This window comes from Bubalus bubalis, chromosome 8 (genome assembly GCF_019923935.1).
Source record: "Bubalus bubalis isolate 160015118507 breed Murrah chromosome 8, NDDB_SH_1, whole genome shotgun sequence".
Classification (NCBI taxonomy): domain Eukaryota; kingdom Metazoa; phylum Chordata; class Mammalia; order Artiodactyla; family Bovidae; genus Bubalus; species Bubalus bubalis.
The window spans coordinates 99,218,605-99,239,139 of NC_059164.1; the positions used below are offsets into that span (position 1 = coordinate 99,218,605).

The following is a 20,535-nucleotide window of genomic DNA, read 5'->3' on the forward strand; positions in this document are numbered from 1 at the left end:
AAATGGCTGTCTGGGGAGGCCTTACAAATAGCTGTGAAGAGAACAGAAGTGAAAAGCAAAGGAGCAAAGGAAAGATAAAAGCATCTGAATGCAGAGTTCCAAAGAACAGCAAGGAGAGATAAGAAAGCCTTCCTCAGCGATCAATGCAAAGAAATAGAGGAAAACAACAGAATGGGAAAGACTAGAGATCTCTTCAAGAAAATTAGAGATACCAAGGGAACATTTCACGCAAAAATGAGCTCGAGAAAGGACAGAAATGGTATGGACCTAACAGAAGCAGAAGATATTAAGAAGAGGTGGCAAGAATACACAGAAGAACTGTACAAAAAAGATCTTCATGACCCAGATAATCACGATGGTATGATCACTCACCTAGAGCCAGACATCCTGGAATGTGAAGTCAAGTGGGCCTTAGAAGGCATCACTACGAACAAAGCTAGTGGAGGTGATGGAATTCCAGTTGAGCTATTTCAAATCCTGAAAGACGATGCTGTGAAAGTGCTGCACTCAATATGCCAGCAAATTTGGAAAACTCAGAATGGCCACAGGACTGGAAAAGGTCAGTTTTCATTCCAATCCCAAAGAAAGGCAATGCCAAAGAATGCTCAAACTACTGCACAATTGCACTCATCTCACATGCTAGTAAAGTAATGCTCAAAATTCTCCAAGCCAGGCTTCAGCAATACATGAATCATGAAGTTCCAGATAGCTGGTTTTAGAAAAGGCAGAGGAACCAGATATCAAATTGCCAACATCCGCTGGATCATCGAAAATGCAACAGAGTTCCAGAGAAACATCTATTTCTGCTTTATTGACTATGCCAAAGCCTTTGACTGTGTGGATCACAATAAACTGTGGAAAATTCTGAAAGAGATGGGAATACCAGACCACCTGTCCTGCCTCTTGAAAAACCTGTATGCAGGTCAGCAAGCAACAGTTAGAACTGGACATGGAACAACAGACTGGTTCCAAATAGGAAAAGGAGTACGTCAAGGCTGTATATTGTCACCCTGCTTATTTAACTTCTATGCATGGTACATCATGAGAAACGCTGGGCTGGAAGCAGCACAAGCTGGAATCAAGATTGCCAGGAGAAATATCAATAACCTCAGATATGCAGATGACACTGCCCTTATGGCAGAAAGTGAAGAGGAACTAAAAAGCTTCTTGATGAAAGTGAAAGAGGAGAGTCGAAAAGTTGGCTTAAAGCTCAACATTCAGAAAAAGAAGATCATGGCATCTGGTCCCATCACTTCATGGGAAATAGATGGGGAAACAGTGGAAACAGAGTCAGACTTTCTTTTTTTGGGCTCCAAAATCACTGCAGATGATGACTGCAGCCATGAAATTAAAAGATGCTTACTCCTTGGAAGGAAAGTTATGACCAACCTAGATAGTATACTGAAAAGCAGAGATATTACTTTGCCAACAAAGGTCCGTCTAGTCAAGGCTATGGTTTTTTCCAGTGTCATGTATGGATGTGAGAGTTGGACTGTGAAGAAAGCTGAGCGCCGAAGAATTAATGCTTTTGAACTGTGGTGTTGGAGAAGACTCTTGAGAGTCCCTTGGACTGTAAGGAGATCCAACCAGTCCATTCTAAAGGAGATCAGCCCTGGGATTTCTTTGGAAGGAATGATGCTAAAACTGAAACTCCAGTACTTTGGCCACCTCATGCGAAGAGTTGACTCATTGGAAAAGACTGTGATGCTGGGAGGGATTGGGGGCAGGAGGAGAAGGGGATGACACAGGATGAGATGGCTGGATGGCATACTGACTCAATGGACGTGAGTCTGAGTGAACCTTGGGAGTTGGTGATGGACAGGGAGGCCTGGCGTGCTGCGATTCATGGGGTCGCAGAGTTGGACACGACTGAGCGACTAAACTGAACTGAGGTCGAAAGAAAGGCTTATCAGAAACAAATACATTTCTGATCTACAGTTTGAAATTTGGCTACAAAGAAGGAGCTGGCTTAGGGGTACCTCATTTGGTAAATGACCAGAGCCCTAAGCTAAAAAAGCATCCCTGGAGGTTTTTATTTTCAGAGAACAAAAAGCCTTGGCTAGGTACAAAAGGTCACAGAAAGACAGAGAAAGGAGTCGTCGTCGTCATTCATTTCTTGTTTTTATTCTGACTTATTAATTGGTAATTAAGATATAACTGACACTTTAAGGTATACAACAAAATGATATGTCTATGTACTGTGAAATGGTTACCCCAATAAGTTTAAATAAAAATCACCTGACATAGTTAAAAATTTTTCCTCTGAGAACTTTTAAGCTCTATTGCTAAGTCACTTCAGTCGTGTCCAACTCTGTGCGACCCCATAGACAGCAGCCCACCAGGCTTCCCCGTCCCTGGGATTCTCCAGGCAAGAACACTGGAGTGGGTTGCCATTTCCTTCTCCAATGCATGAAAGTGAAAAGTGAAAGTGAAGTCGCTCAGTCGTGTCCAACCCTCAACGACCGCATGGACTGCAGCCTACCAGGCTCCTCTGTCCATGGGATTTTCCATGCAAGAGTACTGGAGTGAGCATCTCTCAAATATAATACAGTATTGCTGCTTCTTTTGCTCTACACTCAGAAGATATATTGAGGTGGGCCAATTAAGCCAACCCTAAGGAAGAAAGCTGAGAGACAGAGACAAAGAAATCAGATTCTGGTCATGTGGCTTAAACCCACAGAAAAGCTGTGCCTCAACCTAGAACTGTGTGAGTCAACATGATCTCTTTTACTGCTTGAGCCTGTCTAAGCTGGGTTTAGTTACTTTCAATAAAGAGTCCTAACCAATAAAATATTACAATTAAATCTTTCATGAATTGTAAATTAGTATTTGTAGCCTCCGACAACCAGTTTTTAACATAATACAAAAACATTCCCCCAAGGCTGAAATTATCCATAGTTCTCAAAGGTTTTTTTTAATCTTTACATGAGTGTGGGGGACGGGAAAGATACAGTGGCTGGAAATCTTCATGACCACATTCTATCAAAGATGCTGGATCCATTACAGTGGCAAAGAATAATGTGTTCCTTTATTTTAGCTTTTTAAATCAGTGTGGTATATAATATCTAAAAATTACCTCAAACCTCCCAACTCTCCAAAACTTGCAAAAACCACCACCACCACACATTTCAAGAAATCCGGTATTTGTGCAGAAGGTATGGGTAAAACCCCCTAATTTTAAAGGACCTGGGTTAACTGCTTTCAGATAGTACCTTTGAAAAGTTGTCAATAAAGTGTTGGGACAAAAGTACTACTTTCTTTCCCAATGTTCTCCAAATCCTACTGAAACTGAGTCTATGAAGCATAAAATCCTCTTTAGTCTTAAACATAATAAAAGCTACTATTTATTGACTATTATAATGTGTCAGGTACTATGCAAAATGCTTCATATATATTTACTCATTTTATTTCTAATTCTTTCTTGCTTCTTTTAGCAGGACCTATTTGAAAATTCCAAATTAAACATTATGAACATTTTCCAGAATATGGCCATGAAAAGATAATCTTGGGATTAACGTGAGTGCCTTATTTTACGATGATTTCTTGTCTTCCAACATTTGCAGTTTCCATCTAATACAGTTAGAATGGTTGCAACTGACTGGTTAATTTTTAAGGCTGGACTCTGATTACAAGCTCTCAAATCAAGGTCAAAGACAAAACACTGGAAAACTCCAAATGTACCATGATCTCAATCACATCAAGAAACCAAATGACTTGGAGAGTCCCTTACAGCAATCCTCAATAATCTTGCTCAGAAAGATCACTACAAAGAAGTTTACAAATTCCAAAGGCAAGGTTATAAAAGTGTGGTATGTGAATCTGGAACCAGTCCGCAAACTGTTACTAGCACAGGACAATATTTTCTGTATTAAGTACAATGTCTAGTTCAGCTAACTTTTAAAAAGAAAATTGCAAGATATTCTTGATGACGGAGACTGTGTTGACTTATTTTCTAGCTCAGGCTCTTTACCCACCAAGAACTGGTAACAGGGTGTGGATCAGCTCTTTCAAGCAACATTGATCTAGTCTTCAATTTTGGCTGTTACCTCTGATTTTTCTGTTCCTGATGCCACACAAAATTTAAGTAAATTAATAACCAATTACTTAGCTTGAAGAGTTATAAAACAATAAAAACCAGCAATTGACCTCACCTTTGACAGAAGCAATTTCACGCAGGAAACATGACCTTCATAGACGGCAGACAGAAGAGGTGTGATATGATGTTTATCTGGAGCCTATGAAAGAATGAGATATAGATCACTTGATCCATTTTTCATTTCTTCCTTCTCTCTAGATCATTAGAGAATGTTTGTAAATAACTGAAAATCAATGTTCTCCCATTTTTAGCCTCTTACAGAGCTGACAGAGGCCTAGGCCCACAAGCAGTTTCTCCTTAGAAGCCAGTGAAACAGAGGGAGCAGGACTTTGACCCCAGCTCAAATCTGGACTCTGGCACTTAACTGTGTGACTAGTTACTTAACCTCTATGAGCCTCAACTCCCCACTACTGTAGGCTCGCCAGTATGAAGAGGTAACAGATGCCCACAGTTGGGCCAGGTGACATGGCAGCCCCTGAGATGTGAAAAGTTCATCTCACTTGCTCTTTATGGTTAAACATTTTTCTGAAACTCTGAAATGCAGAGGCTACAAAAGGCAAGAATCAAGAGATAACTGCTGCCTGACTGTTGTCCAAAAATCCACTTTTAGATTTTTCGTATGACTACAGGGCCTATCCTCCATTGGGTGATAGCCATTTGCTACCTACAGATAGTGCTAACTCTCAAACTGCTTTAGAACATGAAAAGGAAGCATGAATCTATCTATCCTGTGTCCCCCACCCCCCAGTTTTATCAGTTTAAAAAAATAAACTTGTTCTGCTTACTAAAAAAAAAATCACAACCATGTATTTCTAAGCTACAGAAATTCAGCAAAATTTCAGACTATATTCTTAACTTTCACATGAGATTTCCACCAGTAACTATTTTACAAATCTACTGAAAACAACTACCCAATAGCATGCAACAGGAATTTTTTTTCTAGTATGACAATGTTCTTTACATACATTAATATCTGCTCCTTTCAGCAGCAGAAATTCCAGGATTTCAAGCTGTCCACAATCTGCTGCATAATGAAGAGGCTTTCTTCCACCTTCTAGTGTCCGGTTGACATCTTCTCCCTTAGAAGCCAAATGAAAACAGTATTCGTAAGGATGGTAGACTGAAGAACGGAAATGAGGCATCTGGTAGCTTTACCTTCTTAAAGCTACAAGTGTTTCGTCAAAGAATTACATTACCTGCAAAGTGAAACAAGCAACCAAGAACTTGAAATTAAATTCTGCACAATGGTTAGCACACAGTATGACCGCAATTCAAACCATTAGTCAAGCTGAAAACAATTATTAAAAAAAAAGCTAAATGTAATGAAATATATGATTGTGCTCTATTTCTAAGGAATTTTAATCACCATGAGGTCAAGATGTGACCAGCAAAGAAAAAATGTTGAGTTTAAATACTTAAAGATTTTACACAGATCATATAACATGTATTTTAATACTTCAGAGAAAGCATCACTACTTTGATGGAGGCAGACATCACTATCAAAAGGTAATCAGTATTAGCTATTAAGAATTCATTTCATTCATTCATTCAAATTTAAGCTCTATTGAGGGTCAGCTCTGTGCACAGAGTGAACAATGGTAAACAAAATCCGAAATGGTTTCTGATTCCACAGAGCTTACCACCCAGTGTGGGAGGCAGATAGTAATTTAATAATCACATGATTAAACATACATTTAATGGAGTTGTGAGAATTAAAGTAACTGATCCATGCAAAGCACTGAAAATAAAGTGGTATAGCTAAAATTAACAGATATATGATTAGCTATTATAAGCTACTTATATAAATAAGTATTTATTTAAATACTGAGTCAAATCCATTACTCAGTATTTTCATTTTAAGGTTAAGGGTCATAATATAGATAAAGCATCTATTTTACAAACAATAAAATCATTAAATTCAAACAATTTGAAATCACTAAATATACAGAGCTATTTTTTTCCCTTAAGGAAAAAGTTTACCTCCAGGGTTTTACATCCTCCAGAAAATATTAGCGTTATCATCTTATTTTTCAAGGGCTGGTACTTTAAAAAAAAAAAAGAAAGCATTCCAAGAGGTAAAACCACCTGCCTGTCACAACGATCAGTGGAGGCCTCAGAGCATTAAGTCAGGAAACTAAATTACACACAGTGTTTCTGAGTTCCAGGCCAGATGTATGTTTTAAATATATTGTCTCTATGTCAAGAATTTAATAAAAAATAATTTTCCTCCTTTTTAATTCCTCGATGATAAAACAACCTTTTTCAGTTAAGAGGATATGAGTAATTCACAGCAGTAACTTCTAATGGATTGTTTATTCAAGTCATCTGAATGCAGAGTGCCAAAGAATAGTAAGGAGAGATAAAGACTTCTTAAGTGAACAATGCAAAGAAACAGAAAACAATAGCATGGGAAAGCCTAGAGATCTCTTCAATAAAATCAGAGATACCAAGGGAATAATATTTCATGCAAAGGTGGGCAAAATAAAGGACAGAAATGAATGGGCCTCACAGAAGCAGAAGAAATTAAGAGGTGGCAAGAACACACAGAAGAACTGTACAAAAAAGATCTTTACGACCCAGATAATCACGAGGGTACGATAACTTACTTACAGCCAGACATCCTAGAAGGCAAAGTCAAGTGGGCCTTAGAAAGCATCTTTCTATGAACAAAGCTAGTGGAGGTGATGGAATTCCAGTTGAGCTATTTCAAATCCTAAATGATGATGCTGTGAAAGTGCCACACTCAATACGCCAGCAAATTTGGAAAACTCAGCAGTGGCCACAGGACTGGAAAAGGTCAGTTTGCATTCCAATCCCAAAGAAAGGCAATGCCAAAGAATGCTCAAACTACCACACAATTGCACTCATCTCACATACTAGTAAAGTAATGCTCAAAATTCTCCAAGTCGGGCTTCAACAGTACGTGAACCATGAACTTCCAGATGTTCAAGCTGGATTTAGAAAAGCCAGAGGAACCAGAGATCAAATTGCCAACATCCGCTAGATCATCGAAAAAGCAAGAGAGTTCCAGAAAAACATCTATTTCTGCTTTATTGACTATGCCAAAGCCTTTGACTGCGTGGATCACAATAAACTGGAAAATTCTTCAAGAGATGGGAATACCAGACCACCTTACCTGCCTCCTGTGAAACCTGTATGCAGGTCAAGAAGCAACAGTTAGAACCAGACATGGAACAACGAACAAACTGGTTCCAAATTGGGAAAGGAGTATGTCAAGGCTGAATATTGTCACCCTGTTTATTTAACTTACAGGCAGAGTACATCATGGAAAACGCTGAGCTGGGTGAGGCACAAGCTAGAATCAAGATTGCTGGGAGAAATATCAATAACCTTAGATATGCAGATGATACCACCCTTATGGCAGAATGCGAAGAGGAACTAAAGATTAAGGTGGGGAAACAATGGCAGTAACAGATTTTATTTTCTTGGGCTCCAAAATCACTGTGGTTGGTGACTGCAACCACAAAATTAAGAGACACTTGCTCCTTGGAAGACAATGACAAACCTAGACAGTATATTAAAAAGCAGAGACATTATTTTGCCTACAAAGTTCTGTATAGTTTTTCCAGTAGTCATGTAGGGATGTGAGAGCTGGATAATAAAAAAGGCTGAGTGCCAAAGAACTGATGCCTTCAAACTGTGGTGCTAGAGAAGACTCTTTTAGAGTCCCTTGGACTGCAAGGAGATGCAACCAGTCAACCTTAAAAGAAATCAACCCTGAATATTCACTGGAAGGACTGTGATGCTGAAGGTGAAGCTACAATACAGGAGAAGGGGATGACAGAGGATGAGATGGTTGGATGGCATCGCTGACTCCAGGGACATGAGTTTGAACAAACTCTGGGAGATGGTGAAGGACAGGGAGGCCTGGCATGATGCAGTCCATGGGGTCACAAAGTCCGACACAAGTGAGCGACTAAACAACAACAACGCTCCTTATACAGTAAATTAACACATTAGTAGAAAGAAGATGTGGGAGAAGGCAATGGCACCCCACTCCAGTACTCTTGCCTGGAAAATCCCATGGGCGGAGGAGCCTGGTAGGCTGCAGTCCATGGGGTCGCTAAGAGTCAGACACGACTGAGCGACTTCACTTTCATGCACTGGAGAAGGAAATGGCAACCCACTCCAGTGTTCTTGCCTGGAGAATCCCAGGGACGGGCGAGCCTGGTGGGCTGCCGTCTATGGGGTCGCACAGAGTCAGACACGACTGAAGTGACTTAGCAGCAGCAGAAAGAAGGTGTATAACATACTTAATATCACTGGAGACTGGGGAAGAGCTCCAATTCTACCAGAGTTGTAGGACCTTAAGACTACTTTCGAAATCTTTGTTTTCTTCCCATTTTCACTCCCATCTATAAAATGGGACTAAAAACACACCTCACTGGATTTTAGTGTATCATCAAATGAAATAATCCATGCAAAGTATCTAACAAAGTACTAGACAAGGTAGTATGTTTAATAAAGGTTAAGTATTATTGCTGTGGATTGATTCATACTAGTTCTAAAAGACTATCCAAAATTAGGTTAATGAAGGTTCAGAATAATGGCTGAAATATAAAGATATGACTTATTATACTTTATATTCAGAAACAAATTTAAAAGTAAGGCCAACCTGGAGTACCAGCTTAATCTTTATTCACAACTGCAGAAATGTGAGGCTTTGTTTGAGGCAAAGAAGTATTGCTTAAAATGATTTAGATAAAACTAGTTTTCCTTTCACTTCCTTTCCATTATTCATGCTAATTATTAACTGGAGAGGATTAACTAGATAGGCCTTTTCAGTGGAAGAAAGTAAAGAAATAACTGCAGTTGTCAGTTAAGACAGCTTTGTCAAAAGTTGTGTTCCTGAATTAAAATACGTGATACCGTCCTTCTCAACTTGGTATAAATGTGCAAAAGGCATATGAAAAGGAACAGTTGTGAGTTTAAACTCCCCTTTACCCCTGCAGACACTGCCTTTACAATTCTTATTTTAGCAGACAAAAATGACAATACTGGAAAGGCTTAGTGTGACTGACAGGAAAGAAAGCATCTTCTTCTGTAGGCCTTTGAGGAATTTATAGTACTAAATACCTATATTGGGAAAGTAGAAAGGTCTCGAATTAACCATCTTTGTCCTTCTACCGTAAGAAAATGCATGGGAAAAAGACATATGGAAATCTCTGTACCCTGCTGCAAACCTGAAAATGCTCTAAAAAATAAAGTCTATTAAAAAAAAAATAAATTCAAAGTGAGCAGAAACCAATGAAATGGAAAACAGAAAAATAATAGAAATCAAAAGCTATTTCTTTGAGATCAATACCATTGATAGATCTCTAGCTAGAATGATTAGGGGGAAAAAAAGCACAGAAAGTGCTAATATCAGATTTTACAGACCATCTTCCCACAAAGAAACTCCCAGGTCACAGATGGCTACACTGGTAAGTTTTACCAAACACTTAAGAAAAAATGAATAATAATAATTCTGCACACTCTTCTAAAATAATAGGAAGGCTAAAATGTGTTCTTTGAGGTCAACATACTCTGATTCTGAGACAAAGACATTACAAGTCAGGAACAGCACAGGATAATGTCCCTCACGAACACAAACTCTAAACAATGTTAGCAAATTCAATCAAATAATGTATAAAAGTACAAGAGGCCATGATTAAGTAGTATTTATCCCAGGAATACAAGGTTGGTTGAGTATTTGAAGACAGTCCACATAATTCACCATTTTAACAAACTGAAAAAAAGAAAAACCGTACAATCATCTCAAAAAGCATCTGACAAAATCCAACATCCTTTACTGATAAAAGCTCAGCAAACTAGGAAAAGAAGGACATTTCTCTGGACTAATGAAGGGCCTCTACAGAGAAAGTACAATTAACATCATACTTAACTGGTGACAGATTGAATGAATGCTTTTCTCCTAAAACCAGGACAAGACATCTTTCTTCTATCACCTATATTCTACACTGTTCTAGAGGTTCTGAACAGTGCAACCAGGGAACAAACAAACCTCATCCATTTTGAAAAGGAAGAAGTATAACTGTCTTTGTTTACAGATGATGATAGCTATGTAGAGGAAAGTCCAGTGGAATCTACCAAAAAGCTACTAGAATAAGTAGCAATGTTAAAGAACAAAAGATCAATATACTGACTCAACTGCATTTTAATATAGCACCAGCAGTTAATAATTACAAATAAAAACTAAAACCAGTATTATCTACAATAGCATACAAATTTATAAAATATCTGGTAATAAGTCTTAACAAAAAATACAATACCTATATACTTAAAATCACCAAACACTGTTGAGAGGAATTAAGAGAGGATCTAAATAAATAAATGGAGATAAGCACATTCATGGGTGGGGAGACTGAATATTGCAAAGATGTTAATTTTCCACAGATTGATATATAGATTCAATGCAATACCAATTAAAATCCTAGCAGGCTTTTAAAAAAAAATTGACAAACTGACCCTAAATTTCATGTGGAAAAACAAACAATCTAGAACAGCCAAAACAACTTTGAAAAAAAAGAACAAACTGGAGAGCTAACAATATCTGACTTCAAAAATTATTGAAAACTGCAGTAATCAATAAAGCATGGTACTGGCATAAAGATATAAAATACAGAAACTAATATATACTAATAAAAAAGCAGAATAGTAGTTGCTTACTGGGGTATTATGGAAGGGAGGGACTACGAAGGGGCACTTGAGGGTGATGGAATCCACCAACTTCATTATCTTGACTGTGGTGATGGTTTCATGATTGTATACATGTCAGAACTTATCCAGTTGTACTCTTTAAATATCTGCAATTTCTTGCATTTAAATTATACCTCAATAACATAGATTTTCCTAAATCAAGTCTCTGTGGCTCTATTCTTGATGCTAACTAAAATCTGATGTAGAAGAGGGGCAGTAATGACTAACAGTACTTTCATGGGAGACTTAAAAGGAAAAGCTACTTGGGGTCAAGTTATTTCATTGTTAATGCTAAATGAAAAGCTCCTGACCTCTGTATTCTACAACTCAACAAACTAGATGGAAGAAAAGTTTTAAGGTGGAAAAAGTGTGGATCAGTATGGCCCCTACTAGCTGGGTGGGCTTCAGATATCAAAACAATTGTCTGCAGTGCTGGAAAAAAAAATCTTACTCGGCACCTCAACTTCCAGCCCCATTATGCTGACCCCATTCCTTTCCACTGTCTTTTACCCAGTTAATTCCTACTAATCCTTTAGAATCAAGCTTTAATCAAACTTCCTCTAAAGTCATCTTTGAGTAGTATGACCTTCACAAGGGTACCCAAAGCAGCTTGTATTTATACATTCCACTCAACCTGCCTCTATCTGTATCCTCTATGAACGCAGGCCACACATCATGTCACTATTAGTTACTTTTGCAGCTCTAATGCCTAGATAGTTTCTGATACATAGTAAATTTTACATAATAGAAGCTTTTATACTGAACAAATGTGAAATTGCTCAAGTGAAAGACTTGGAAGTAAGTCATACACACCATCTTCTACTTCAAGCAACTACTGATAATGCACTCCTTATCCAGTAATAGCAGCAGTAACTTGAGACCAGTGCTATGTTTACTGACGGAGGGATTGGAATGACAATTTAACCAGCTCCCCAGCAGTTGGAGAGGTGTTAACTTCAGTAGTGGTGGTGAAATAGGGAAGATAGGCAGTGCTCTATCTAGTTCCTTTCTCTTCACTCTCAGTAGGCATCAGCGATCAGAAGAGAGGATGTCAGACATATTCTTCACCTTCATTCTAACTTCATGAAACATGACCAGCTACGGAGAAAAATCTAACCCTAATTTTGTCTCCCAGATTCTGGGGATAGAAGTGAGAGATGCACAATTTCAACAGGTCCCTTAGCATTACATGGCAATCTTACCATGTTCCTGTTTTTCTTGCTTTTACAGAGACTATTTTAAATCTCTTCCACTTTTTGTAAGCCTCCTCCTTTCTTTTTATTCTCAGCAGATAACCTTGTATTCTTCTCCAAACAGAAAATGGTCTTCAGACATGAATTTCCTCCTGAACTTCTATTTTCCTGCAACTGACAAATCCTTTCCTATCTAAAGGCAATCCCTCACGTAAGTTTTGGTATCATCCTTTTTTGTTGTCTTACAAAAAAACTCATTCCTTTGTTATCCCTTTTCTTGCCTGTGTTTTCAACCTCTCCTGCTCTACTTGCTCCCTTTCATCAGAATATGCCACTCACAACTCCATTAAAAAAGCAACAGCAACATTAAAGTCTATCCTTAGGCCTGACATCCACCTTTCAGTTACTATTCTTTCTCCTCCCTTTCATAGCTAAACTTGCCAAAACAACTGTGAATATCTGCTATCTCCGGTTTCTTACTTCCTGTTCTAATCTGGCTTCCACCCTCATTATTATACTATAGCCATTTTTGCTGACATCAAAGACCTCCATGTTGTGAAATGCAAAGGTTATCTCTTAGCCCTCACCTTAACTGAGGTCCCAACATGACAAAGTGGATCACTTCTCCCCTCTTAAAGCACCCTCTCTTCCTCTGGCTTTAGGGACACCACGTTATAGTAGTTTTCCTTCTGCTCTCTATTTCTTTGTTGTTTCCTCTTCTGATTTGTCCACTTATAAGAGATGTCTGGAGAAGGCAATGGCACCCCACTCCAGTACTCTTGCCTGGAAAATCCCATGGAGGAGCCTGGTAGGCTGCAGTCCATGGGGTCGCCAAGAGTCAGACACGGCTGAGCGACTTCACTTTCACTTTTCACTTTCACGCATTGGAGAAGGAAATGGCAACCCACTCCAGTGTTCTTGCCTGGAGAATCCCAGGGATGGGGGAGCCTGGTGGGCTGCCGTCTATGGGGTTGCACAGAGTTGGACACAACTGAAGCGACTTAGCAGCAGCAGCAGGAGATGTTTAAAACTAATTTTTGAGATCTTGATTATGAATTGATTACCATATATAATTCAGTTGATAAAAACTGGTTAGCTTTATAGTCCAGTAATAGTATATACCTTAATTACTTCTTCAGTGATAGTTTTTATGTTTTTAAAGACATCATGCAGTAACATCATGCAATAGAATCATATCATGTGTCACAGAGTTGGACAGCAATAAATTCTCACCATGATGGGTGTGTAAATAACCAGGCAGATGACAAATAACTGCACACAGCTTCTGTTTACCACATACAGTTCAGGTAAAGCAGGCTGACAAATATAACTTGTCAACACATCCAGGCTGGTTTAGCTTCCCTTTTCCCTTTTTAGCAAGAATAATTTATCCAGTATCATTTTACTCTCCTTTCCGTCATCGCAATGTGAAGCCTGTTGGTTGTTAAATATACAACAGATTTTTGTTACATTAAAATTATACTTTTTACTATATTTTTTTTGTACCAAGAAATCTGTTTTGAAGCTATTTTGTTTCTATATATGATATATTCTACTTGACAATCAGTGAAGAGACTTTCAAAAAGCTTACAAATTCTTTTGTGTGTATACATTTTCTAGGTAAAGAGCCCAGGTCACTTTTCATCAGATTCTCAAAGGGTACCATGATCCCTGAGAAGTTAGGAACCCCTTCCTTTAACTTTTCTACTTTATGATGGGAAGTAGTATTTAAACAGTGGGAAGACCACCAGACAGAAACCCTTAGTACTAAGTTACCTCTGCTACTGCCCACAATGAGGAAGCAAGAAGCTTGGAAGACCTTGGAAAACTCTGCAGCTGGAGCAGATGGCCTCTTAAGTCTACAACTGTTCCCCCCCTTATATTTGAGACCAGGGAAAACAGGTGTTTCTATACCTCTGGCCACAAAACAAAGTAGTAGCTTAAGAGACTGGAAGCGGAAAATGGCTGCTACATATAGGTACATTTAACTTTCCACACAAACTGGATCAAGCAGGAAGGTTTAATACAACAACACGAATCATGTAAAAAATACATCTACATTTCAAAGTAAAAAACTTTTTTTCAAACCTATTCTTAGAGTTGTTTTGCCAACAAAAGTAGGCAATGGTTTTTAAAAAGATGCAATATGGTATCTGAAAAAGACATACTAATTGCAATCAATTTAATTCAACATTTACTGAGCCTACTGTAAGTTAGACACTGTGCTACTTGCTTGGGATAAAATAGGAAGGCTGAACTCTGATTAAAAGAATTTGCTACCTTCTTGGGAAGCTAGCATGCAAATAAATGAATGCCATTTAGTTAAGTACCACAAAATACAGAGGAACCTTAATGAACTTAATGTTCGACAACTTTGTTGGCAATTCATCTTTTACTGCAATTTAACTTTTCATCTATTTATATCTTGTATTGTTAATTCAATGGCCTTAGGGGTCAGACACCACATCTTATACTTTTTCATTTGTACCATAATTCTAAACATGGTTCTTTTAAACCTTTAATAAAAATTTGTTTTGACTGCTAATTATAACAGCATATTCTAAAAGGCTAAATTAAGGAATAACAGTATTCAACAAGGTGTCTACTGATTTGGAGAGTGCAGATGTATGTGTATGTAAGAGAGTGGTACCTGGGGAAATTAAATAATATATTATGCTATATGGAATTTTCATAGGCCAACAGGAAATCCAGGTGCTCATTTGGAAAGCACCTATAATACATTGTTGCTGTGAACTGAACTGAAAGTCACTCAGTCGTGTCCAACTCTTTGCGACCTCATGGACTATATAGTCCATGGACGAGAATACTGGAGTGGGTAGCCTTTCCCTTCTCCAGGGGATCTTCCCAACCAAAGGATCAAACCCAGGTCTCCTGCATTGCAGGCAGATTCTTTACCATCCGAGCCACCAGGGAAGCCCAAGAATACTGGAGTGGGTAGCCTATCCCTTCTCCAGTGGATCTTCCTGACTCAGGAATCGAACTGGGGTCTCCTGCACTGCAGGCAGATTCTTTACCAGCTGAGCTACCAGAGAAGCCCCTGTTGCCGTGAGGCTTCACTGAAATAAGGTAATATATCTGGTACAGGAAGCACTCAATAAATGTTAACTGATAATATTATCAGAGGTCTCAAGAATTCTCATTTGAATAGTTTCCCAATCAATTTTCCCACTTTCAACAATTTAAAAAATGTAAATCAATGTTCCTGAAGAGTAACACAGGAACACTGGTCACACCTCTTCCTCACGCAAAAACATTTCACCTGCTCCCTTTTGTTAAACAGAAAATCTTCACCATGATACTCAAGTCATCTTCAACACCAACTTACCATTCTGGACTTTTTTATTCTCAGACACACTGCTCCCAACGTATCTGGGAAACTTCACTTTGTTGCTCTTCTTGGTCTACTGAAATTCCATTGCCCTTGAAGATCTATTTTCTCTATGAAACTTTTACCTGATACTCTCCCCGCCTTCCACCCTTGATACTCTTGATAAACAATTTCCTCCATTTAATTCTTATAGTTCTTATTTATATGTCTTTTACTACATTTACCTTTATTTAATTAGGTATATGTCATTTTGATGATAACACCATTAAAGGACAATGCCTTATACTGCCTACCTACCATGTCTATGGGTGACTTGTACATAAAAGTCCAATTTAAAGAATTAACGTATTCATTTATACCATGTTTGTCACACTATGTAACCTTTTGCTTACCAAAACATATACAAAACAAATATAAAGAGGTATTTAAAAAACACTGTTAAGAGTGTCTGAAAGCCACATAATCTCACTGTTGGAAAGGACTCTGTCATCTAATTCAACCGCTCATATTGCATCTGAATCCCTGCTTGTGTATGCCCAGCATACAACTGAATCTCTCTAATGAAAGGCAATTCAAGACCTTACAACAAGTCAGTCTATCCCTGCTTTAAATGCTGTAAATTTCACTGCTTACTGGTTTTGATCCTGTTCTTTGGGGACACATGGAACAAGGAGTTCCCCCTTTCATTAGATTACTGTTTAGTAGCCATGGTACTAAAATGAGATTTTTTTCTATATGATTTGCTGTCATCTTGAATTTCAGTTACTTTCTGAGTATACATGGAGGGCCATTACATAAACTGCTATTAAACTGCATCTTAAAAAAGTCACCTTCTTTTTCCAGGCTCCCAAGTTCTTTCTAGATTTTATTAAAAGAGTTTTGTTATTCCTCATCTGCCCCTCCCTCCAGTTGTATCTCCCCTATCCTCATATGGTCACCTAAAGACATTTATTAAAAAATTAAATAAGAAAAAGACTAGGGAATGAGCCCCACCAGTGTCAGAAAGCTTCCTTCAATTTGCTGCATAAAGAGATAGGTAGTGTATTTGCGTACTACCATTCAAATTATCTTAGATCTAGTTCGTCACACTCTCTTCTAACCATCCTTTCCCATATGGCCCCAAGCATAACATTCTATCATCCGTAGTTTCAATGAAATGCTTGAGATTTCCTTTATCTAACAGTCAAGAACTGCAAAAAAGAGAATATAAATGTTTACAGGTTCTGACATTATCTGAATTATGTCCACAGACTTGAAAGTAAACTGAACTCCAGTATAAGTAACATATTCTGAGGGAAACATTTTCTGATATGCCTGTCCTAACTTCTGGGAAAACAAGCAGGAAAGGACAATCCAAAAAAAAGTTCAAAAAACTACTTGCATATTCATTCTTAGCTGCAGAGCCTGCTCCCATGAGAGAGAAAAAAAGTGATCTACTATTTCTCTACTCACAAAGGATCATCTTATGCAGAGACAGAGTCAGAGACCTAAGGCACATTCCTGTCTGAAGAATTTTTTCTGAAGTTTATTAGAAGCAGGCAATATCAATATAAAGCATAAAAGATCTCATATCAGGCCAACAAAGTCACCTCAAACTAGAATTCTAGCACACGAGGCAGAAGCAATCATCACATCCTATCTGTTCACATACCCTGAAACTGGACAGCTTTCCCACTTTAAAAGGTAAGTAACAGAAGAAAAACAATATGGGAATGCATAAAAATTAATCATTTAGCAAAAGAAAAGGAATATCACATTGAATCTCAAGAAACTTAATTTTAGCAAGCACTTATAGTGTGACCAAAATGGAATCCAAAAGACATGGTTTCTTTGAAACAGGTATTTTAAGAAGAAAACCGGCAAACATACACAGTGAACAAACTGAGATGCCAGCTGATTGGAAAAGCAAGTTGGCTAAGAAAGTAAAATGTAGCAAGAAAATGAAAACTGTAATAGCAAAATTAAAATCTGCACCAAAGTCAGTAGAACTGGGCAGCACTACTCAAGAAAAATTAAATCAAGAATTGAGAACAAGCTTATCTTCCAGAATATAAAGGTGATAAAGAAATAAAATTAATTTAAAAAAAAGGATAATTGGTATGTCAAAAGTTCAAACCTATAAACACAGAAACAGAACAAAGGGAACAGAAATAGTGATAAAAGTAAGTTTTTTTGAGCTCAAGAAAGACCTGAGTCTGCTGACCATAAAAGCTAATTATATTACAAACAAAACTGAACATATCCCCTCCATCAATACAGCTTTTCAATTTTTTATAAGAATAAAGCAAAAACAAAAAGTGTAAAAAAGAAAAATACATTAATACAAAAGAAAATTAAATTAGCCCGATTTTATTTTGACCTCTCCACAACACAGAGTTTTAAAGAGGGAGGAACAATCTACAATAAAGGTATCCAATCCCCTGAGGAGTTATTGACACTAATACTAATGGGAGATGTGTGAGGTGCTGGAGGGTAGGCAGAAGGTTGAGAATCTCTGATCTCCAGTTTGGAAAGAATACGTTATGCAAATCAACATTCATGTGTAAAGGCAGTCTTGGGAATCAGCAAATCAGAAAATAGATCACCTGTGCTCCCTTGAGTGGGAGAAAAAGGTGAGGAAAATCTTAAGATTTCTAGTGCAGTATTTGCCAACATTTTAGTTCCAAGATCCCAAAGAACTTTTTTTTTTAAAGGGGATTATATCTGTAGGTACTTACTGAATGTGAAATTAGAAAGCCTTTTAAATGTTTATTAATTCATATAGAAATAATGACATTACATGCTAATGTAAATGCAATTTTAATAAAAATAACCATATTTCCCCCACCCCAAAATTGAGAAGGGTGGTACTGTATATTATTTTTGTAAATTTTTAAAATGCTTGCTTCAATAGAAGACAGCTGATTCTCATATCTGCTTCCACATTCAATTTATTTTGACATACTCTTTTGGCTGAAATATATGAAGAAAAATTTGGCCTCCTGAAGATACGTAGTTTAACAAGTAAAAAAAAATTTAAGTCTTTTTAGTCAATTATGGATATTCTTCTTTGACATTATAATAAATATCCATGCAGCATGATTCTGTAATCTCCTGCATTGGCCATTTAGAATATACTGGATTATCCATGTATTAGAATATACTGGTTTACCAATATTGGTTTTCCAATATATTAGAATACATTGGTTTATATTTAGTTATGCAAATCTTCCTGATGTTGACAACTTTCTTTATACAACAGCAAAACATCACATTCATTGATATCATCTCAGATCTCACTGAAAAAGTCTTTTTAAGTACTGGGAAGTCGTCAAGCTCAGAACGGCAGAGGTAAATGTTCCAAAATTTTAGTTTTCTCTGAAAATCTGAATTTTGTCATTGGCAATAAAAATTATCACCTGTTTTCCTTGAATTGAGTCTCATTAAATTCATCCTCAAGACAGTATCTGCCAAATATCCAAGTCTGAATAACTGAACTCATAATGTAATCAGTTGGTTAAAAACAAAACAAAACCACCAACCAAACAAACAAAAAAAACTGATGTGGGCTTCCAGTTCAAGATGGTGGACTAGAAGGACGTGTGCTTATCTCCTCCTGGGAGAGCACCAAAATCACAACTAGCTGTTGAACAGCCATCAACAGGAAGACACTAGAACCCACCAAAAAAAATGCCCCATGTCTGAAGACAAGCCACAGTGAGACGGTAGGAGGGTGCAAACACAATAAAATCAAATCCCATACCCGCTGGGTGGGTGACCCACAAACTAGAAAACATAATACCAAGGAAGCTCTTCCACTGTTGTGAAGGTTGAGTCAGGCTTCCCAGCCTGGGGAAGCAACAAATGGATTGGGAATCCCCAGGGAATCTGACACTGAAGGCCAGTAGGATTTGATTACAGGACTGCCACAGGACTGGGGGGAAAAAAGAGACTCCAGTCTTGGAGGGTACAAACAAAACCTTGCACTCACCAAGACCCAGAGGAAAGGAGCAGTGACCGCACATGAGACTGAACCAAAACTACCTGCTAGTGCCGGAGGGTCTCCCGCAGAGGCAGGGGTCAGCAGGGGCTCACCACAGAGACAAGAGCACTGGCAGCAGCAGTCCTGGAAGGTCCCCCTTGGCATAAGCCCTCTTGGAGGCTGCCATTAATCCTATCATAGAGTTACCAGGGCTGGGTCGCCTCAGGCCAAACAACAAATTGGGGTGGGGGGGTGAACCCCACCCATCAGCAGAAAACTGGATTAAAGCATAACTGAGCAAGGCCCTGCCCACCAGAACAAGACCCAGTTTTTCCCATGACCAGTCCCTCCCATCAGGAAGCTTACACAAGCCTCTTAGCCTCCTCCATTAGACAGCAGACAGAAGCAAGAAGAATCACAGTTTCACAGTGGCTAGAATGAAAACCACATTACAAAAAGTTAATCAGGATGAAAAAGCAGAAAGTTACATCCCAGATGAAGGGACAAGATAAAACCCCAGAAAAAAAACAACAAAATTAAGTGGAGACAGGCAACCCTGCAGAAAAAGAATTCAGAATAATGATAGTGAAGATGATCCAGGATATCGGGAAAACAATCGAGAAGATGCAAGAAGTGTTTACCAAAGACCTACAAGAACTAAAGAACAAACAGAGATGAATAATACACCAGAAGGAATCAACAGCAGAATACCTGAGGTGAAGAATGGATAAATGATCGAGAGAACAGAATGGTGGAAAGCACCGCTTCAGAACAGAATACAGAAAAAAGAATGGAAAAAAAAAAAAAAAAGACTGCCTAAGAGACCTCTTTAGTGAAAGTCACTCAGTCATGTCTGACTCTTTGTGACCCCATGGACTACACAGTCCATGGAATTCTCTAGGTCAGAATACTGGAGAGGGTAGCCTTTCCCTTCTCCCAACCCAGGTCTCCCGCATTGCAGGTGGATTCTTTACCAGCTGAGCCACAAGGGAAGCCCAAGAGACCTCTGGGACAACATTAAACTCACCAACATTTGCATTATAGGGGTCCCAGAAAGAGGAGAGAGACAGAAAGGACCTGAGAAAATATTTGAAGAGGTTAATAGCTGAAAACTTCCCTAACATGGGAAAGGCAATAGTCAACCAAGCCCAGGAAGCACAGAGTCCGAGGCAGGATAAACCCAAGAAGGAACACACCAAGACACACAGTAATCAAA

The 20,535-nt window shown here is 38.3% G+C and overlaps 1 protein-coding gene across 2 annotated transcripts in view; it reads right to left on the reverse strand.

Moving 5' to 3' along the window:
• The window catches only part of MTPN (myotrophin), a 79,444-nt gene that overhangs the window by 23,687 nt on the left and 35,222 nt on the right, over positions 1-20,535 (reverse strand). The window contains exons 2-4 of one of the 2 annotated variants that reach the window (XM_044946911.2): positions 5,062-5,175; positions 4,152-4,235; positions 3,329-4,063 (exon numbers count right to left, since the gene is read on the reverse strand). In XM_044946911.2, coding sequence (XP_044802846.1) covers positions 4,043-4,063; positions 4,152-4,235; positions 5,062-5,175 — 219 coding nt within the window. In that variant the 3' untranslated portion in view covers positions 3,329-4,042. Of the gene's footprint in view, positions 1-3,328; positions 4,064-4,151; positions 4,236-5,061; positions 5,176-20,535 lie in introns of those variants that run through there. The other variant, XM_006041171.4, reaches the window with a different exon arrangement.